The sequence below is a fragment of the Pongo abelii genome, chromosome 11 (assembly GCF_028885655.2).
Source record: "Pongo abelii isolate AG06213 chromosome 11, NHGRI_mPonAbe1-v2.0_pri, whole genome shotgun sequence".
NCBI lineage: Eukaryota > Metazoa > Chordata > Mammalia > Primates > Hominidae > Pongo > Pongo abelii.
The window spans coordinates 53,836,666-53,858,844 of NC_071996.2; the positions used below are offsets into that span (position 1 = coordinate 53,836,666).

Genomic DNA, 22,179 nt, shown 5'->3' on the forward strand with positions numbered 1-22,179 from the left:
TTGTGCTTTATTTTCCTTTTTTTTCTTTTTTTTTGAGACAGAGTTTCATTCTTGTTGCCCAGGCTGGAGTGCAAACATGATCTCAGCTCACTGCAGCCTCGGCCTCTCAGGTTCAAGTGATTCTCCTGTCTCAGCCTCCCGGGTAGCTGGGATTACAGGCATGTGCCACCACGCCTGGCTGATTTTTGTATTTTTAGTAGAGAAGGGGTTTCTCCATATTGGTCAGACTGGTCTTGAACTCCTGACCTCAGGTGATCCACCCACCTTGGCCTCCCAGAGTGCTGGGATTACAGGTGTGAGCCACCGTGCCTGGCCTCTTTTTTTTAAATTTTTTTTTTTTGTCTCCTGAGCTCATATTTTTCTTTTTGTTTGATAGTATTCCCATTTAAATCTTACATAATATTTGGAAGTAATTCAGAAGTTATCCGGTTTTCTACCGGCTGTGGTTGCTCACATCTGTAATCCCAGCACTTTGAGAGGCTGAGGCGGGTGGGTCACTTGAGGTCAGTAGTTAGTCACCAGCCTGGCCAGCATGGCAAAACCTTGTCTCTACTAAAAATACAAAAATTAGGCCAGCACGGTGGCTCACGCCTGTAATCCCAGCACTTTGGGAGGCCGAGGTGGACGGACCACCTGAGTTTAGGAGTTCGAGACCAGCCTGGCCAACATGGTGAAACCCTGCCTCAACTAAAAATACAATAATTAGGCAGGCATGGTGGCACGCACCTGTAATCCCAGCTACTTGGGAGGCTGAGGCAGGAGAATCGCTTAAACCTGGGAGGCAGAGGTTGCAGTGAGCTGAGATCCAGCCATTGCACTCCAGCGGGTGACAGAGCAAGACTCCATCTCAAACAAAACAAAACAAAACAAAAATTAGCTGGGCGTGGTAGTATTAGCCAGTAATCCCAGCTACTTGGAAGGCTCAGGCAGGAGAATCACTTGAACCCAGGAGACGGAGGCTGCAGTGAGCCGAAATGGCACCACTGCGCTGTAGCTTGGGCGACAGAGTGAGACTCCCTCTCAAAAAAAAGAAAAGTTATTCAGTTTTCTTGATTTTTATCTCACTTTTACTATTTTTTATTAGCAGATAATACTGTTTTTTAAAAATATTTCTTTCACAGCTATGAAATAAGGTGTTTCCTTAATTTTCCATTCAGTTTGTTTGAAAGGTTATTTTTATTATTTTCAGGGTTCAACACCTTTTTTCTCTAATATTTTTTAATATAAATGTATATTTTGTTTGGTATTGATTTGATAAAGTTTGGGATTTATCTCCTCCTAATTTTCTCTAATGTTTTAGAAATGTTCTGTGTTATGCATTTTCTGCTTCTTCAAACTTTATATATTTTGTGATCTTGAGTTTAGAATGTGTGTTTAAAGTTTATTTTCTTATATTCCTAAGACTTTTAACATATCTAACATTTAACACATCTCTTTATGTTTTGTGAATAATTTGTCTTTTGTCTCCCCATTAGATTATGAAGTCCTAAGAGCATCTGTTAAGTGAATGAATAAAGGAATGATAGCAATTATTCTGTTTCATGGAGATGAATAACTTCTTTAATGATTTTTTCCCCTTTTTAGACCTTGCATCGAAGTGGGAGTTTCATCAATTCTCTGTTGCAACTAGAAGAACTTGGATTTCGTAGTGGAGCACCCATGATTAAAAAGATAGCTTTTATTGCTTGGAAGAGTTTAATAGATAATTTTGCTTTAAATCCAGGTAAGTAATATTTTAACAATTTTGATTTTCTATGAATTCGTTTTGCTTAAAGCAAGATAAATGAAGTTTTTCTGGTTTTTTGGATTTTAAGTTGAAATTAAGTTACTATTGAATTATTTTCATTTTAAGGGAATAGGAATAAATTTGTACTGAAAATAGAATTCACATACTAGGCATTGAAAATCACAAATATGAAATCTGTTTCACAGTATTTCAAAAACTGAACAAAGTGAAAAATAATGATTTGTGGCTTCCTTTTTTATTTATTTTTTTGAGACAGAGTGTCGCTCTTGCCCAGGCTGGAGTGCAGTGGTGGGATCTTGGCTCACTGCAACCCCCGCCTCCCAGGTTCAAGTGATTCTCCTGCCTCAGCCTCCTGAGTAGCTGGGATTACAGGTGCCCACCACTACACCTGCTAATTTTTGTATTTTTAGTAGAGACAGGTTTCACTATGTTGGCCAGGCTGGTCTGGAACTCCTGACCTCAAGTGATCCGCCCTCCTTGGCCTCCCAAACGCTGCGATTACAGATGTGAGCCACTGCCCCCAACCTATTATTTGTGGCTTTCTTACATGTTAGCACTGAGTTGAGTACTTTATGTACCTTTTATTTAATCATCACAATAGACCTGAGATGTAATTATTAATCACTATTTTAGAGAGATTGAGTAATTTTCCAGAGGTCACAGCCAGTAGATGATAGGAAGCAGTTGTGATTTCCATGGAATAAAAATATCAGTGATTGATGGCCTTACTTCTTTCGGGATCTCTAGAAGAGTACCTAATAAGTGGTTTAATATTGATATATGGAAGTCATTCTTTTTGATTTACTTTAACCTTACCTTCTTATTGTTCAATGGAGTTTTCTGATAATATATTCACAAGAAAGAATATTTAGCCCAAAACTGTGTTAGTATGAGTACTTAACTAGGTGGTAGTTAATCTTAGATTTAATTAGTACTGTATGTTTACAAGAGCTGCTAAGTAAGTTGGTTTTTATCCTATATTTTTCCTGCCAAAGACCATTATTTATCACATTTCTTCCTCCTTTTAATATGTTTTGTATTGTGATTATTTGCATTAATGTATAATTACTTTTTTTTTGAGACGGAGTTTCGCTCTGTCGCCCAGGCTGGAGTGCAGTGGCACGATCTCAGCTCACTGCAAGCTCCGCCTCCCGGGTTCACACCATTCTCCTGCCTCAGCCTCCCGAGTAGCTGGGATTACAGGTGCTCGTCACCACGCCCGGCTAATTTTTTTGTATTTTTAGTAGAGACGGGGTTTCACCATGTTAGCCAGGATGGTCTTGATCCCCTGACTTGGTGATCTGCCCGCCTCGGCCTCCCAAAGTGCTGGGATTCCAGGTGTGAGGTACCGCGCCCGGCCTTTTTTTTTCGAGATGGAGTCTCACTCTGTTGCTCAGGCTGGAGTGCAGTGGCGTGATCTCAGCTCACTGCAACCTCCGCCTCCCAGGTTCAAGCAATTCTCCTGCCTCAGCCTCCCACGTAGCTGGGATGACAGGCACCCGCCGCCACGTCTGGCTAATTTTTGTATGATTTCAGTAGAGACAAGGTTTCAACGTATTGGCCAAGCTGGTCTCGAACTTCTGACCTTGTGATCTGCCTGGCTGAGTCTCCCAAAGTGCTGGGATTACAGGCAAGAGCCACTGCTCCCAGCCCTGTAATTACTTTTATTTAAAATACTGGCACATACATTTTGGGGGCATAGGTTCCCCCCCCGCCGCCAGGGTCTTGCCTTGTCACCCAGACTGGAGTGCAGTGGCTGACTGCAGCCTTGACCTCCTGGGCTCCACTGATCCTCCCACCTCAGCCCCCCAAGTAGCTGGGACTACAGGCGTGTGCCACCATCTCTGGCTAATTTTTGTATTTTTTGTGGAGGCGGGGTTTGACCACGTTGCCCAGGCTAGTCTCGAGCTCCTGGACTCAAGTGATCCACCTGCCTCAGCCTTCCAAAGTGTTAGGATTACAGACAGGTGTGAGCCACTGTGCTCATTCTACTATAATTTTTAATTGAAATTGTAGCTTATTTTTATGTTTATGAGCTGGCATGTATTTGGGTCTAACTGTAAACCCAGAAGTGTGAGGTAATGTTTGGGACTACGATCTTTAGAAATTAAGTTAAAGCATAAAATAAGAGTAGTTTAAAGATAGTAAGTTAAAAATAAGTTCAGAGCTAGGGAATCCATGACTGATACTGTGGATCCAGGAAGTCATCAAGGAATCAGATGACTGTGTTTTTACTCTGCCATCTTCGATTTGTCTTAATTGCAGACAGGAAGGAGGGAAGGCAGAAGAGCAGAAAAGGCTTCTTCACAGCTTACTCACCTATACCTAGAAATAGCCTTCTAAGAATCTTATATACACATCCACTTAAATTTTACTGGGTAGAATGGCTCAGTGGCGGACTAGAAAAAGTAGTCAGAAACTGGGCACCCATCACTGTCCTGTGTAAAATCACATTTTGTAATTAAAGGAGATTGGTTTATTGCATGGCAATTAATCTCTGCTACTGTAGAGTTATTATTATGGAGCTCTTCTCATAAAGAGAACAGAATCCAGGCATGGTGGCTAACGCCTGTAATCCCAGCACTTTGAGAGGCGGGCAGATCACCTGAGTTCTCGAGTTAGAGACCAGCCTGACCAACGTGGAGAAACCCCATCTTTGCTAAACATACAAAGTTGGCCGGGCATGGTGGCGCATGCCTGTAATCCCAGCTACGTGGGAGGCTGAGGCAGGAGAATCCGGGAGGAGGAGGCTGCAGTGAGCCGAGATCATGCCATTGCACTCCAGCCTGGGCAACAAGAGTGAAACTCCGTCTCTGAATGAATGAATGAATGAACAAACGAAAAGAATAGGAGCCCCCAAAAAGGAAGTGTCTTGGACTAGAGAACTTGTTCATACAGTGATTGCCTTTATTTTCTTATAGAACTGTTAACTGAAATAGCTAAATGGCAGAGTAGTTGTAACAGACATTGTTGAGTGCCATTCCACCAAATACATGGCCTGATTGATGTTTCAGAATCCTTTTCAAGTCTATTTATTTATTTATTTATTTATTTATTTATTCAGGACGGAGTCTCACTCTGTTGCTCAGCCTGGAGTGCAGTGGTGTGATCTCAGCTCACTGCAACCTCTGCCTCCTGGGTCCAAGCGAGTCTCCTGCCTTAGGCTCCTGAGTAGCTGGTATTACAGGTGCCACCGCCATGCCTAGCTAACCTTTTTGTAGTTTTAGTAGAGATAGGATTTCACCATGTTGGTCAGGCTGGTTTCAAACTCCTGACCTCAAGTGACCAGCCCGCCTCATCCTCCCAAAGTGCCAGGATTATAGGCGTGAGCCACCACGCCCAGCCCTTTTAAGGTCTTTTTGACAAGTTATTTTAGCACAGACTGTGTCTTAATTTTACATATCCCCAGTCTTACTCATTTGGCATAAATGTTTTTTCTGAAGATTGGATTTAATTTCTATGCTGAATTTTAACAATATGATTATTGTTAAGATAGGGCAGTCCTGAATCTAAATGAATCTATTTAGATTTCAAAAATGTATTCAATCATTGGCCCCAGTAGTAATGATTTTTGATGGAATATATTAATAATTGCTTTTAAAATGATAGCCCTTTTTGACATAATGTAAACATATGCTTCCGTTTCTTTGTCAAATGGGGATAATGAGAATGCTAAAGCAGCTAGGACAGTATTTCTCAAAGTTTTGGCATTTTGTGCTGGATAATTTGTTTTTCGGGACCGTCCTGGTGTGTTGTTGAAGTTTAGTAGCGTCCCTAGTCTCTACTCACTAAGATGTCAATAGCATCCCCTCATTTGTAACCAACCTGAAATATTTCCTGGTGGGAAATTGCCCCGGCACACAATATCTAATAAAAATTACTTATTTGTTTTAAAATATATTTTTGATTTATTGAGTGTTTTTGGTTCAGCTGTACTGCAGTTTATCAAAATTCAAGTTTTGGGTAGAGCAAGGACAGCCTGGGGATTTATTTTTTAAAAAAATATTTTAAAATCTGTTCTCTTGCTGTGATAAAAGACTATTGCACAGCTAATGTTAGAGTTAATCTTTAGCTTGGACGTCTCTTTAACTGTGTGCTTATTTTCTTTTAAGATATACTATGTAGTGCAAAAAGACTCAAGTTGTTAATGCAGCCTTTGAGTTCCATCCATGTGAGAACAGAAACTCTAGCATTAACAAAACTAGAAGTCTGGTGGTATTTGCTGATGAGACTTGGACCTCATCTTCCTGCTAATTTTGAACAGGTAACATTACAAGTGTTGACTATAGCACTCCATGTTTTTGTTAATGTGTTCTTAAATTCTTACCAATGTAATCTTTTAGTGTTATTTTTGCTGTTTATTAGCAGACTAGAACATATAAAAGATGTTTCACTTTACTGGCAGAGAACTTAAATTCATTTCCCACAAGGGATATTGTTCAATTGCTTGAAATGGAGCCCCTTTACCTGAAATGTTTTTATTTATTTATTATTTATTTATTTATTTTGAGACGGGGTCTCGTTCTGTTTCCCAGGATGGAGTGCAGTGGCGCGATCTTGGCTCACTGCAACCTCCACCTCCTGGGTTCAAGTGATTCTCTTGCGTCAGTCTCCCGAGTAGCTGGGACTACAGGCGCACAACCACACCTGACTGATTTTTTGTATTTTTTAGTGTAGACAGGGTTTTACGGTGGCCAGGCTGGTCTCGCACTCCTGGCCTCAAATGATCCGCCCATGCCAGCCTCCCAAAGTGCTGGGATTACAGGCATGAGCCACTGCGCCTGGCCCTGAAATGTTTTTAAATCAGCAAGTACTCAAGTATTCATTCTTACTCTACAAGCATTATGATTTTAAAAAGAGGGTTTTTTTCCCTAGAGCGTTTGGAATATAATTGAGAAGAAAACCAGCATCAGTGAAATAGAAATCAGCCAGGTGCGGTGGCTCACGCCTGTAATCCTAGCACTTTGGGAGGCAGAGGCAGGTGGATTCCCTGAGCTCAGGAGTTTGAGACCAGCCTGGGCAACATGGTGAAACCCCGTGTCTACTAAAATACAAAAAAGTAGCCGGGTGTGATGGCATGTGCCTGTAGTCTCAGCTACTCGGGAGGCTGAGGAGAATTGCTTGAACCCAGGAGATGGAGGTTGCAGTGAGCAGAGATCACGCCACTGCACTCCAGCCTGGACAACAGAGTGAGACTCCATCTCAAAAAAAAAAAAAAAAAAAAAAGAGAAATCAAGTGCTACACTGGGTAGATACAAGGTTGGACCAGTTCTTATTTGTTTATTCTGCCCTCCATTTTCTAGGCTGCATAGTGATAACCAGTGACTGAATCCTATTTGTAGGTTCTTTTTAATTGTTACACAAAGATTTTACGAATTCTTCAGGATTTGCATATCCTTACTGGTATTTAGATATAAAGTTTAATCTTAACCTAAACGTTTTGAGTTATTTGCAATTATTTCCATCCTTGGTTTTTGAATTTTTTTTTTTTTTTTTTGAGATGGAGTCTCACTCTGTTGCCCAGGCTGGGGTGCAGTGGCACGATCTCGGCTCACTGCAAGCTCCACTTCCCGGGTTCACGCCATTCTCCTGCCTCAGCATCCTGAGTAGCTGGGACTACAGGCGCCCGCCACCATGCCTGCCTAATTTTTTGTATTTTTAGTAGAGACAGGGTTTCACTGATGGTCTCGATCTCCTCACTTTGTGATCTGCCTGCCTCGGCCTCCCAAAGTGCTGGGATTACAGGCGTGAGCCACTGCACCCAGCCTGGTTTTTGAATTTTTTTACAGTTAAAAGGAGCAGCTCTGCTAACATCTTTCTCATTTCTTTATCACTTATTTTGGATTTTGGGGATATATTTTACTTCTGGGGGTATATTTTGGGGGTATATTTTGTATTTTATATAAATAGCTGCATAGCAGGGAATGCATTCTTGGACAGGAGGACTTATACTTGAGCCATTTTTATTCAGTTTTTAATTTTTTAATTATTGAGTTTTAAATTTATATAACGTGAAGTAATTGAAGATGGGCATTGTCAATAATGTAATTTGGATCATAATGAATTTTCCAAATTCTACCATTATAAGGGTCCAATAGGCTAATTCTTTGCATTTGTCCAATACATTAATTGGAATAATTTATTTGGTAACTACATGTGACTGGTACTAGGATGATGTTAGAAATGAGCTTTGTCTTAGTTCATATTTTCCAGAGTTTTAAAAAGTTAAAATTAGTTTACCAATAATGTGTACAATTCAGATGTTGATGTATATAAACAAATTTAGGTAATACACATTTAGGGCAAATGCAGTTGTAATGTTCATATTTTTTCCAAATTCCATTTTTTAGCCTGTTTGTGCATGGGAACGATCTGTAAAATGGAATATATTAAGGCTCCATTTAATGAAATTTATATTATGTGAGGCTTTTAAAAACTGTGACAGTTGTATAGTTTATAGATCGATATTTTCTCTTCTTTTACCCCGTAGGTTTGTGTGCCTCTGATTCAAAGTACAATAAGTATTGATTCTAATGCCTCACCTCAAGGCAATTCGTGTCATGTAGCTACATCTCCAGGTTTAAATCCTATGACCCCTGTACACAAAGGTAAGAGGTAGATATTCTTGTTTTTTGCTTTTTTAATTAGGCTTTGTTGACCTAGAAGCATAGTTTTGAAGTAGGGAAAAAAAAGGCTTTGAGAGGTTTTGCTCAGTGTTTTTCGTTTGAAATGAAGCACTTCATAATTTTTAGGTTCATTACCAAAAAATCCATTATGTTTTCCTGTTTTTTTTTTTTTTATATTACTGATTACTGTTGTAAGCGCATTGTTGTGGTTAGAAGAGACGGATGTTTTTTCAGTACATTATACGAGGTACCTTGCAAAAAAAGCCTCAGAGCAGCTAACATGAAACTGTTGATTTTAGAACCAGAATCTTAGCGCTATTAAAAACAACACATTGGCCAGGTGAGGTGGCTCACGCCTGTAATCCTAGCACTTTGGGAGGCCAAGGCCGGCAGATCACTTGAGATCAGGCATTTGAGACCAGCTTGGCCAACACGGTGAAACCCCGTCTCTACTGAAAATAAGAAAATTAGCCAGGCATGGTGGTGGGCCCCTGTAATACCAGCTACCTGGGAGGCTGTGGCAGGAGAATCACTTGAACCCCGGGAGGCGGAGGTTGCAGTGAGCCGAGATCTCACCGCTGCACTCTAGCCTGGGCGACAGAGCGAGACTCAGTCTCAAAAAAACAAAACAAAGCAAAAACAACACTTCAGCCAGGTGCAGTGGCAGGCACGTATAATCTCAGCATTTAGGGGGGCTGAGGTGGGAGGATCACTTGAAGCCAGGAGTTCGATACCACCTGTACCACATAGTGAGACCCTGTCTCTACAAAAAATTTAAAAATTAGCTGAGCACAGTGGCATCCATCCATCTATAGTTACAGCTACTTGGAATGCTGATGGGAGAATTGCTTGAGCCCAGGAGTTTGAGGTTGTAGTGAACTATGATTGTACCACTGCACTGCAGCCTTGGCAGTACAATGAGACTGTCTCAAAAAAAAAAAAAAATCTTAGCAGTTATAAAGTGTCTCTTTATGTGTGTCATTGAAAGACATATGATATACATATGTGTCATATGTATTATTTTATGTTTGCCATCTGAGTCTTCAAAATTTGTTACAGAATACCTGCATATTAAGATTTCAAGGTATGGATTAATGCCTGAGACATTTAAACTCTGTTTTTAAAAGTTTCGTTGAAATGAAATATATGCATTTGGGTAGCTAATATAAAATGAGCTTGTATGACTTACCCTTTTTTTTTTTCTTAAAGGTGTTTCCTCCCCGTACGGAGCCCCGGGAACTCCCCGAATGAACCTGAGTTCGAATTTAGGTGGAATGGCCACAATCCCATCCATTCAACTTTTGGGACTTGAAATGTTGCTTCATTTCTTGTTGGGTCCAGAAGTCTTGAGTTTTGCTAAGCAAAATAAACTTGTGCTGAGCTTAGGTATTTAAAGGTTTTAAGAATAATTTTAATTACTAAAACAGTCTAGGACTTAATGCACTGGGGTGAGGAGAGGTGTTATTTTTTCACAGCCAAAATATTTTATAGTTGTGTATGAAATATGAATCTTTTTTTATAGAAAACACACCTACTTAATAGACGTTTTAAAGTTTTATAGTGACAAATGTATTTCATAAATCTGTTGTTTTACATAATTATCTTTTATTTTCCCTTTCAGAGCCACTGGAACATCCGTTAATCAGCAGCCCTTCTTTTTTTTCCAAACATGCAAATACACTTATCACTGCTGTTCATGATAGCTTTGTTGCAGTTGGAAAAGATGCCCCCGGTAAGAGAATTTGATTTATTATTTGCTCAAATGTGTGTTTAAAAAGAAGAAAAAATAGGCCAGTCACAGTACCTCACACCTGTAATCCCAGCACTTTGGGAGGCCAAGGTGAGTGGATCACTTGAGCTCAGGAGTTCGAGACCAGCCTGGGCGACATGACAAAACCCTGTCTCTACAAAGCATACAAAAACTAGGTGGGCATGTTGGCAGGATACCTGTAGTCCCAGCTACTCGGGATGCGGAGGCATGAGAATTGCTTGAGCCCAGGAGGTGGAGGTTGCAGTGAGCCAAGATTGTGCCACTGCACTCCAGCCTGGGTGATAGAGCAAGACTCTATTAAAAAATAAAAAATAAGAAGACAAAATAGTAAATATTTATATGGTGCCATCTACTGGCCAGATTGTGCATTGAGAACTTTACATTTATTCATTTAATTTTCGCAGTAACATACCATGTTAGTTCATTTTACAAATGAGGAAACTGGGTTATACAGGAAACACATAAGTTGTGCAGAGTCACTTACGATTGGTAGTACTGTGTCAGGCTCTATGGCTCTAGCATCTGTACCTAAACTCCTGTGTTATATGGCCTATCAAATAATGAGGAAAGGAAATTTCAAAAATTGTTTGCTGTTTAACTGGTTGGAAAAAGAATCACAATGAATCACATAATTTTTTTCTATTGGTTGTTAGATATCCTTCTGAATCTCCGTGAACAATCTCTGCCTCAAAAGTAGTGGGCATTCAATTCAGAAAAGAAAGATAATAAAAAAAAAGATAAAGCAATTACCCTTAGTTACACAATTCATTGTTAACATGTTATAGTTGTTTTAAGGAACACATTTATGGCTGGCCATGGTAGCTCACGCCTGTAATCCTAGCACTTTGGGAGGCTAAGGTGGGAGTTCACTTGAGGCAGATGTTTGTGACCAGCCTGGGAAACGTAGAGAGAGTGCTATCTTTACAAAAAAAAAATAATTAGATGGGTGTAGTGGTATGTACCTATAGTCCTAGCTACTTGGGAGGCTGATGTGGGAAGACTGGTTGAGCCCAGGTTGTTGAGATGACAATGAGCTATGATTGTGCCACTGTACTCCAGCCTGGTGTTGAGATGACAATGAGCTATGATTGTGCCACTGTACTCCAGCCTGGACAGAGCAAGACCCTATCTCAAAAAATAAACATATTTAGTTTCAACAAACAAAAACGAAGTGATAGTGTTTTATAAACTTACTACAGGGTTGAATATCATGAGGGAAAATTAAATTAAGTATTGTTCAATTTATTTGTTTAATGTAAGGAAAGGGAGAGTGTTAGTCATCGTAGTCATATGTACTTCATTTAAAATACTCGTTTATTTTGTTTGACAGATGTGGTTGTCAGTGCTATCTGGAAGGAGCTAATTAGCTTGGTGAAGTCAGTTACTGAATCAGGTAAGCACTATTACACTGATCAAAATTCTTTTTTTGAAACAGGTGGTGATCAGATGATTTTTATAGCATCCAGTGAATTGTTTGGCAATATATAAAATTTATTTTAAAAGTATTTCTTGCACTACCATAGCTTCCAGTTTTTAATTTGTAGTTAATGCTTGAAGAACACTGGGGTTAGGTGTGCTGACCCACCACACGGTCGAAAATCTACATATAACTTTAGACTCCCCCAGAACTTAACTACTGGTAACTTAATATTGATTGGAAGTTATCAATAGTATATTGATAACAATAGTATATTGATTATGTTGCTGATATAAATAGCTGATGAGCACACATTTATATGTTATATGCATTATATGCTGTGTTCATTAACAATATTAGTAAATTAGAGAAAAGAATGTTAGGAAAATCATAAGAGAAAACATAATCATTAAGCGGAAACGGGTTATATTCTTGTCTTTATGTTGAGTACACTAAGGAGGGAAGAGGAGGGGTGGAACTTGCTGTTTCCGGGATGGAAGAAAATCTGAATATGAGTGGACTCATGCCGTCCAAACCCGTGTTGTTCAAAGGTCAACTGTACTTAGTATTGTTGATTTAGGAAAAAAAAATAAATTTTTGCAGCTCTCTGTATAGTCATCTCTGAAATTACATGCTTAGAAATACACCCTTCTAGCCGGGCGCGGTGGCTCATGCTTGTAATTCCAGCACTTTGGGAGGCCGAGGCAGGCGGATCACCTGAGGTCAGGAGTTTGAGACCCATCTGACCAACATGGAGAAACCCTGCCTCTACTAAAAATACGAAATTAGCCAGACACGGTGGTGCATGCCTGTAATCCCCAGCTACTCCAGAGGCTGAGGCAGGAGAATTGCCTGAACCTGGGAGGCGGAGGTCGCAGTGAGCTGAGATGGCGCCATTGCACTCCAGCCTGGGCAATAAGAGTGAAACTCCATCAAAAAAAAAAAAAAAAAAAAAAAAGTAAATACACCGTTCTCGGCCAGGCATGGTGGCTCATGCCTGTAATCCCAACACTTTGGGAAGCTGAGATGGGTGGATCACCTGAGGTCAGGAGTTTGAGACCAGCCTAGCAAACCCGTCTCTACTAAAAATTAGCCAGGCATGGTGGTGCACACCTGTAATCCCAGCTACTCAGGAAGCTGAGGCAGGAGAATTGCTTGAACCCGGGAGGTGGTGGTTGCAGTGAGCCAAGCTTGGGTGACAGAGCAAGACCCTGTCTCAAAAAAAAAAAAAAAAAAAAAACAGAACTATACCCTTCTTTTTGCCTTTGATAGGTAACAAAAAAGAGAAACCAGGTTCTGAAGTTTTGACTCTCTTATTAAAGTCTTTGGAAAGCATAATAAAGTCTGAAGTATTTCCTGTATCAAAAACGCTGGTAAGTATCATACCCGTATGTTGGACTTTAAAAACCATTTTCTGAAGTTAAATTTTATATTGAAGATATTTGCATAGATCTAGTTTGGGAAGACTTTTTTTATATCAAGCATTCATCAGTAGTTTAGTCCTATTGCAATAAGTGCATTCTATTAACTGTAGAGTCATTTGAAAGCTTTTTAATAAAGTGACTATAACAACAGCCACAAAAGTCTTCAATGTGGTAAGAAAAAAAGTATCCGCCATACAGAGAAAAACTAGGGTAAAGGACATGAAACTTGAACTGAAGAAACTCAGATGTCCTTTAATTTTATGACAAGATTGCTGAAAACTACTAATAGTTAGCTGGTACTTTGTTTTAAGTTAACTGTTTTTAACCAAGTTAATGACTTTGGTATTAAAACACTTTTTTTTTTTTTTTAAACCCATGTAGTACAGGAAGAAAAGTGAATTGGATTTGATTTTGATGATATGGGCATCTCAAAATAAGCTCCAGTGGAACAAACAATACCCTTAAATTCTGATTTTGTTTCCTTTATGTACTTTGACAGTTACTTGTTCTGTGGCAGTATAGCATAGTGGTTAATAGCAAGGGCTCTGGAGCAGACTAGGTTGAATACCAGCCTAACTGTTTATTAGCTGAGTAAATTTGTGCAATTTATCTATTCCCTTGGCTTTGCCTAACCCCATATGTAAAGAGGGAATGTAGCAGTAGTTAAAGACTAAATGAATTGATACATGGAAAGTACTATGGGCCAGGAACAAACTAATACTGTCTATTATTATTACTAATCTGTTTCAGATGACAGTATGTGAAAATGTATTTTCACTGACGTAACTCTTCTATAACATTTAAGTTATGTAGTGCATGTTCATACCAGTATATTACCGCTGGGCATGGTGGCTCACATCTGTAATCCCAGCACTTTGGGAGGTCAAGGTGGGCAAATTGCAAAAATTAGCCAGGCGTGGTGACATGCCTGTAGTCCCAGCTTTTATGGAAGCAGAGGTGGAAGAATCACTTGAGCCCATGAGGTTGAGGCTGCAGTGAGCCAAGATCGTGCCACTGCAATCCAGCCTGGACAACAATGAGACCCTGTCTCAAAAAAGAAAAAAAAGACAGTATGGTAGTATTTTTGGAGAGCAATTTGGTAGGCTCAGTTAGTTTGATTTAGCAATCTTAGACCCAACTATTAGCAGTCTTTTGAATATTTGCTTTGGGTACCAGTATAATTAATTGCAGAATTTCTATTAGTAGTATGAAAAAACAGAAATAACCCCAAGGTCTCTTAATAGAAAAATGGTTGAATAAATAATGGACATTCATATAGCAGTATTTTTATATATTGATGCAAAAATTCTGTAACAAGATAAAATGAAGGTTAGTTGCAGAGTTTAATACCATTAGTGATTTACAGTGTAATGGCTTTAATGGTTTAAAGGAATGTGTGTATAACTGGCTGCCCAAGAAGTTGTGTGTTTTTCTGTGTACTTATACAGAAATTTAGAAGGGGAAAATAGACTCTGAACTGAAAATATTGATTATCGTTGGAGATTAAAGACTTTACCTGCTTTTTATATTTCTGTGTTTGAACTTCTAAAACGGATGCAGATATATTCATGTTAATGAATGTATTTGATCTTTTTTAACTGATGAGATTATGTTTACGTTAATGAATGAACATTACTTGTAATTGTTACAGATATAGTTAACACTCAGATTTTTATTAGATAATATTTTTACGGCTAATTTACTGTAAAACCTTTTATCTCTCATAGGTCCTCATGGAAATTACAATTAAAGGACTTCCTCAGAAAGTATTAGGTTCACCAGCATATCAGGTTGCTAATATGGATATTCTTAATGCAAGTATCTTAAATGTAATATGATGAAGATTGGCCAAAAACATTTATACTTCCCTTTTTTATTTTATTTTATTTTATTTATTTATTTTTGAGACGGAGTTTTGCTCTTGTTGCCCAGGCTGGAGAGCAGTGGCACGATCTCGGCTCACTGCAACCTCCGCTTCCCAGGTTCAAGCTATTCTCCTGCCTCAACCTCCTGAGTAGCTGGGATTACAAGCATGTGCCACCACGCCCGGCAAATTTTGTATTTTTATAGAGACGGGTTTCTCCATGTTGGTCAGGCTGGTCTTGAACTCCTAACCTCAGGTGATTTCCCTGCCTTGCTCTTCCAAATCCTGGGATTACAGGTGTGAGCCACTGTGCCCAGCATATTTTCCTTTTTTTTTTTTTTTTTAAAGAAAGATGACCTTACGTAAAATTCTGAGAGTATTGGATTTGAAGTATATTGCCCAAATTAAAGGAAAAACTGATAGTTAATGTAAAGAACTAAATACGCTGCTATGTGAATGAAAAAACTATTTTCCTGGATTAAATACATGGCTCTAAAAGGAAAGTTTCCTATTTGTTTATATACGATATAGTGTTGGTTACTGCCATAAATATTGGAAGCTAATGTAAAATGCACTTAGGATATAGGCATTGGGATTCCAGTAAGTTTTACATCAATGTTCTTTTTATATCTGGAATCTCATAATTCCTTGATTCTCTGTGTAGAGGAAACAGCTATGATTAGACTATAAAGAGCTTTATTTATTTATTTATTTATTTATTTTTGAGACGGAGTCAGGCTGTTGCCCAGTCTGGAGTGCAGTGGCGTGATCTCGGCCCACTGCAACCTCCTTCTCCCGGGCTCACACCATTCTCCTGCCTCAGCCTCCCGAGTAGCTGGGACTACAGGCGCGTGCCACCCTGCCCGGCTAGTTTTTTTGTATTTTCAGTAGAGACAGGGTTTCACCGTGTTAGCCAGGATGGTCTCGATCTCCTGACCTCGTGATCCACCCGCCTCGGCCTCCCAAAGTGCTGGCATTACAGGAGTGAGCCACTGCGCCCGGCCAAGAGCTTGATTTTTGTGTGTAGTTTATGGAAATAATTTTACTAACATGGTTGTCATACCCTAAGTAATGCCAAAAGTTAAATTTGTCATGCTAAAACAATTTTATTTCTTAAATAACCGATTATAAAAAACAAGTGTTCTATTCTTTGTAACTGAGAAGGTTGACTTCATTTTCTCCTTCAGGGAACTCCAGCTTTGTTCTTAATTCAATTAATTTTCAACAATTTCTTGGAATGTGGTGTATCAGATGAAAGGTAAGTTTCTACTTTAACTTGAAACTTTGTCTTGGAAAGGTTATGTAATGAATGAGATTATTTATGTACTATTTCATAAGTTTAAGTTTTTTTTTAAAAAAAGAATTCGTTAACTTTTTGTCAGTTATTTTAGAATTTTGTTAACATTAAATTAATATATTACTGCCAAAAAGTTGATGCATTGTTTATAATTTTTTGTTCAGGTTCTTTCTCAGTTTGGAATCACTTGTAGGCTGTGTTCTTTCTGGTCCAACTTCACCACTAGCTTTCAGTGACTCAGTTTTAAATGTTATTAATCAAAATGCAAAGCAGTTGGAAAATAAGGAGCATCTCTGGAAAATGTGGAGTGTTATAGTCACCCCATTAACTGAATTGATTAATCAGGTATGAAATAAATCTGCTACATATTTTGGATAATATACCTTTTTTTTTGTTAGTGCAATTGGGGAAATGAATAGAAGTTTGAATTTGAATAGAAGATAGTAAATATTTTTTTCTGGTGGAATTGACAAACGTACTTTTGATTTTTATTGCATTTCTCCCTCACTGGTAAAGAAACTATAACTTAATGGGGACTAATCAGCTTCATTTTCTTCAGTAGTGATTATAAACCTAGAAGGCTCACATAGATGTAAATTCTTGTATCTTGGGTTCTTTCAGTAGTTTTATTAACAGGGAATAACAGCGGTTATCTTGACTAGGCTATATATTCCCATAGTTAAGCCACGTTGGTGATTACCTCAAAGCCATATAGCATTTTCTTAAGTCAGGAATCTATTGAGAGTTGAATAATCTGTGTATTTAAATACTTAAATCCTTAATGTTTACCTATTTAACAAAAGTGGGAATAGTGACAGGCTGTGGAGCACAAGTTCTGTTTATGATTTGTCAGCCTCTTTGTCAGTCTTTAAATGGGAATACGCATTCTCTGGGCTAATAGTGCGGTAGCTCAAAAATGAAATAACTCAAAGGAATTCTGTTGTTTTTGTTGTTGTTGAGTTGGATTCTCACTCTGTCACCCAGGCTAGAGTGCAGTGGCATGATCTTGGCTCACTGCAACCTCCGCCTCCCAGGTTGAAGTGATTCTCCTGTCTCAGCCTCCCGAGTAGCTGGGACTACAGGTGCACGCCACCACGCCCAGTTAATTTTTGTATTTTTAGTCAAGATGGGGTTTCACTGTATTGGTCAGGCTGATCTCAAACTCTTGACCTCAGCCTCAGCCTCAGCCTCCCAAAGTGCTGGGATTACAGGCGTGAGCTACTGTGCTCAGCTTTTTACATTATAGTTAACGTAGCCCTTGTTTTGGCTACTCAAGCTAGCACACTATTCTTCTGGAAGAAAAGTCATTTACATTCTTAAATAGCTTCCCACTGTTAGAAGGATCACAGAGGCCCTTTTTATTGTATTAGTTTTTGCTGGAATGCTGTGTATGTATAGTAGACGACTTTGGAGTTGGCTCTGGGATTCTTTTTTAGAACTTAAACATAGTGCATAATTTCCCCAGGTTGCTATTAACAAATTACAGCCAACTGGTGACTTAAAACTATAGGGATTTATTCTCTCAGTTCTGGAGACCAGCTATCCAAAATCAAGGAGTTGGTAGGATTGGTTTCTCCTGGAGCTCTGAGGCAGAATCTGTTCATGCCTCTCAGCTTCTGGTGATTGCTGGCAATCCTTGACCTTCCTTGGGTTGTAGCTGCATCACTTGACTATGCCTCCATCTTCACATGGTATTGTTCTCTGTGCCTATCCAAATTTTCCTCTTACAGAAAAGACTCCGTTCATTGGATTGGGGCTGACCCTAATCCAGTAGGACCTCATCTGAACATCTGCAAAGACTTTATTTCCAAATAAGACTACATTCGTAGATTCCAGGGGTTAGGAGTTAAACTTATTTTGAATCTCATCATTGGGGAACACAGTTTTGCCCACTACTTATAAATAAGTTATGTTACTACTTAGGATTAGAATAAGATGGTAATTTGTCTAACTTCATTATTTTTCTTGTTTTAGACCAATGAAGTAAATCAAGGTGATGCCTTAGAACATAATTTTAGTGCCATCTATGGTGCATTGACTTTACCAGTAAACCACATTTTTTCAGAACAGAGATTTCCAGTGGTAAGGCATTGTCAAGTATTGATTTCTGAGGGATTTGTATTTTTCTGAAAATATTATTTCATCCTTTATAATCAGCTTCCACAATGATTTCTTTTTCTTTTTCTTTGTCTCTTTTTTTTTTTTTTTTTGAGACGAGTCTCACATTGTCGTCCAGGCTTGGAGTACAGTGGTGCAATCTCAGCTTACTGCAACCTCTGCCTCCTGGGTTCAAGCAGTTCTCCTGTCTCAGCCTCCCAAGTAGCTGGGACTACAGGACCATGCCACTGCGCCCAGCTAATTTTTGTATTTTTAGTAGAAATGGAGTTTCACCGTATTGGTCAGGCTTGTCTCGAACTCCTGACCTCAAGTGATCCACCCGCCTTGGCCTCCCAAAGTGCTGGGATTACAGGCGTGAGCCACCGTGCCCAGCCCACAATAATTTCTAAAATAAGACTTCTTTATGACTTTATTATTAGCTTAGGAGAATGATGAAGGGTGAGAGAAGTTCTTTTGGATCTTTGATAATTTTTAGTATCATGGCCTTATTTCCTCTCTTCAGTTAGATCTCTAGGATGTGGGGGAAAGGTTATTACCTTGTGTTAGTCTCTTTTTAATTTTGAGACAGTTTTGCTCTTGTTGCCCAGGCCAGAGTGCAGTGGTGCAGTCTTGGCTCACTGCAACCTCTACCTCCTGGGTTCAAGCAATTCTCCTACCTCAGCCTCCCGAGTACCTGGGATTACAGGCGTCCGCCACTTTGTCTGGCTGATTTTTTGTATTTTTAGTAGAGACAGGGTTTTGCCATGTTGGCCTCGAGCTCCTGACCTCAGGTGATCCACCCACCTCGGCCTCCCAGAGTGCTGGAGTTACAGGCGTGAGTCACTGCGCCCGGCCGTTAGTGTCTTTTTTGACACACTAAATGTTGCAGCGTTTTTAAAAAATGTTAAAGATGTATTGATTCTATAAACTTTGATAGGTATATATTAACGAAACTTCTTTTTTTATTGTTATTGGTAGGCCACCATGAAGACTTTGCTTAGAACTTGGTCAGAATTATATAGAGCATTTGCTCGTTGTGCTGCTTTGGTGGCAACAGCAGAAGAGAACTTGTGCTGTGAGGAACTTTCTTCCAAGATAATGTCCAGTTTGGAAGATGAAGGCTTTTCTGTGAGTTTGTCCTGATGCTACCTTTTTTTGTTTGTTTTTAAAGGATTCTTTTCAAGTAAATGGAGATAATATTTGTGAACTATCACCTATTACTGCTTCTATTTATATGTGGCAAAGTTGATACTGAAAACAAGTATGCTTTGTGTAACAGTTTTGTGTCTTTGGGCTCTAAGATTCATGTTTTTGGGATCATTAACAGTGAAGATCTTTTAGTATACTGTGTATCTCCTTGTGCTTGTGTCATTCTAGATTAACACTTCAAGGGCCTTGCTCTCCTGGACCTCACTTTCTCATATGTATCTGTTAGATCTTTAAATTCAATCCCTGGGTGCAGCATACCAGCATGGCACATGTATACATATGTAACTAACCTGCACATTGTGCACATGTACCCTAAAACTTAAAGTATAATAATAATAAGTGCCCTAAAACTTAAAGTATAATAATAATAATAATAATAAAAAGAAAATATAAGTCTCTTTTCTCTTTCCTTCCCTCCTCATGGAAAGGACAGCTGTTGGGAACAGATTGATATGTGTCATTCCAGAATAGACCTCTTTCTGTTTACACATGTCATTTGTATATTGATACTTGCATGTGCATTTGAATACGGTATTCTTGTCAATGAAATCCTTATTGCATTTATTCCGAAGTAATTATGTAACTTTTCGTAAAACATTGTCTTGGCTCCGTTTCAAGTCAGTCCATATAGCTCTATTATTTGTTTCAACTGCTGTCTAGTATTCTGTAGTATGGTTGTACCATTACTTGGAATTCTATTATTTATTTATTTATTATTTTTTGAGACGGAGTCTCACTCTGCCGCCCACGCTGGAGTGCAGTGGCACGATCTCAGCTCACTGCAGCCTCCGCCTTCTGAGTTCAAGCGATTCTTCTGCCTCAGCCTCCCGAGCTGCTGGGACTACAGTTGCACACCACCGTGCCCAGCTAATTTTTGTATTTTTAGTAGAGATGGGGTTTCACCATGTTGGTCAGGCTGGTCTCGAATTCTTGACCTGAGGTGATCCACCTTGGCCTCCCAAAGTGCTAGGATTACAGGCATGAGCCATTGCACCTGGCCTGGAATTCTGTTATTTTAAGGACATTTTGGTTTTTTCAATTATTTATTAGTTTGTATGATCCTGGTAATGGCCTTCACACAGAAACCGTTGTTTTTCCATGCAGATTATTGAAATGATATTTGTTGTGCCTGTTTTCTCTACATCTTATATCTAACACATATTTTAATGAGGAATAAAAGAAAGTAAAAATAACAGTTCTTTTTTTTTTTTTTTTTTTTAAACTGCCTGAGACAGAGTCTCACAGTGATTGTTGGGCAACAACCTAGGCTGGAGTGCATTGGTACAATATGGGCTCACTGTAACCTCTGCCTCCCAGGTTCAAGCGATTCTCCTCCCTAGTAGCTGGGACTACAGGTGTGCACCACCACGCCTGGCTAATTTTTCTATTTTTAGTAGAGAGGGGGTTTCACCATGTTGGCCAGGCTGGTCTTGAACTCCTGACCTCAGGTGATTAGCCCGCCTCAGCCTTCCAAAGTGTTGGGATTACAGGCGTGAGCCACTGCGCCCAGCCAAAAATAACAGTTCTTATTGTAAAAGATTACAAACAACAAAGCAAATTCCCCTTCACACATGTCTTCTCATCAGTAATAATCACTACCCAGTTAGATGTTCGTTGTTTTAGTGTTTTAAATGGATTTATATACATATCCTCTACTTGTTATTAGCACAATTCTAATTGTATTTGTCAGAGTGACTTTAAAAATGTAAATCAGATCTTGTCACTCTTGAAGTACTATAGTTTTGTGTTAGATTTGGAATAAAAATCTGAGCTCTTTACACTACCCATGAGGTTTCTGCTTCCTTTTCCAAAGGACTTACCTAATCGCGCTTGTTTATTTTTGTTGTATAGCATCTTGTTAATTCCTTTTTAGTACTGTCTCGAAATTGTTTATGTCTGTACTTTATTATGTTATTTCACCCACACTCCATGAGGTTAGGGACATTGTCTGTCATGATGGTGATTATCTCTGGGATCTGTCTACTGAATAAATAATCTGCAGGTTTTTATAACTGATCGGGAGAAGGTTGACCCTCAGTTATCACCTTTTAAAAATGGTCTTAGTTAGGCTTTCTCCCTTTGTTCTTTTCCAGAAGAAACTTGGAGTCTATCAAATTTCACAAAATACCCTGTTGAGATTTTGCTTGGCTTTCATAAGGGTGAATTCACAGATTAATTCGGAAAAGAATTTACATCTTTCTAATCAAATTGTTCCTTCCAGGGATTTGTGTTTATTTAGGTCTTGTAAAGTTAACCTAACTTGATTATTGTTTTTAAGCTGTTTTTTAACATTATAAATGGGTCTGTTCTTCCCTCATACTTGCTTGTTGCTGAAGGACATAAAAGTTGTTGCTTACATATTTCCTTGTATTGAATCATGTGTTTTTGGGATACACTTCTCGGTTACAGTGCTATTCTTTTAAATTATCATAGGATTACTGTTTTTTTCTGCATGTATATCTTCATTATGATATTGGAGTTCTCATTGTTCAATTTTTGTATTATGGCAATAGTGATTTCTTAGAATGATTTAGAAAACTGTTCTTCAATTTATGTAGTGTAAGAGGAATGTCATATCTACAGTTGTATTCTTTTTTCTTTCTTTCTTTCTTTCTTGATGAGGTCTTGCTGTGTTGCCCAAGCTGGAGTATAGTGGCTGTTCACAGGCACCACGCACACTACATCCTCCAACTCCTGGGTTCAAGCAGTCATCCTGCCTCAACTTCC

At 39.0% G+C, this 22,179-nt stretch overlaps 1 protein-coding gene across 21 annotated transcripts in view; it reads left to right on the forward strand.

Annotated features, from left to right (window-relative positions):
• RIF1 (replication timing regulatory factor 1) overlaps positions 1 to 22,179 on the forward strand; it is a 96,534-nt gene that overhangs the window by 16,657 nt on the left and 57,698 nt on the right. For 18 of the 21 annotated variants that reach the window (XR_010136034.1, XR_010136016.1, XR_010136031.1 and 15 more), the window contains 12 exons: positions 1,585 to 1,723; positions 5,860 to 6,011; positions 8,238 to 8,355; positions 9,583 to 9,759; positions 9,995 to 10,105; positions 11,475 to 11,537; positions 12,834 to 12,934; positions 14,713 to 14,799; positions 16,037 to 16,107; positions 16,311 to 16,491; positions 18,121 to 18,228; positions 19,222 to 19,371. Coding sequence is in view for 2 of the 21 variants with exons in the window: in XM_063712802.1 (XP_063568872.1) it covers positions 1,585 to 1,723; positions 5,860 to 6,011; positions 8,238 to 8,355; positions 9,583 to 9,759; positions 9,995 to 10,105; positions 11,475 to 11,537; positions 12,834 to 12,934; positions 14,713 to 14,799; positions 16,037 to 16,107; positions 16,311 to 16,491; positions 18,121 to 18,228; positions 19,222 to 19,371 (1,458 nt within the window). In the remaining 19 variants the exon portion in view is untranslated. The remainder of the gene's footprint in view (positions 1 to 1,584; positions 1,724 to 5,859; positions 6,012 to 8,237; positions 8,356 to 9,582; positions 9,760 to 9,994; positions 10,106 to 11,474; positions 11,538 to 12,833; positions 12,935 to 14,712; positions 14,800 to 16,036; positions 16,108 to 16,310; positions 16,492 to 18,120; positions 18,229 to 19,221; positions 19,372 to 22,179) is intronic. The other 3 variants (XR_010136027.1, XR_010136033.1, XR_010136026.1) reach the window with 1 other exon arrangement.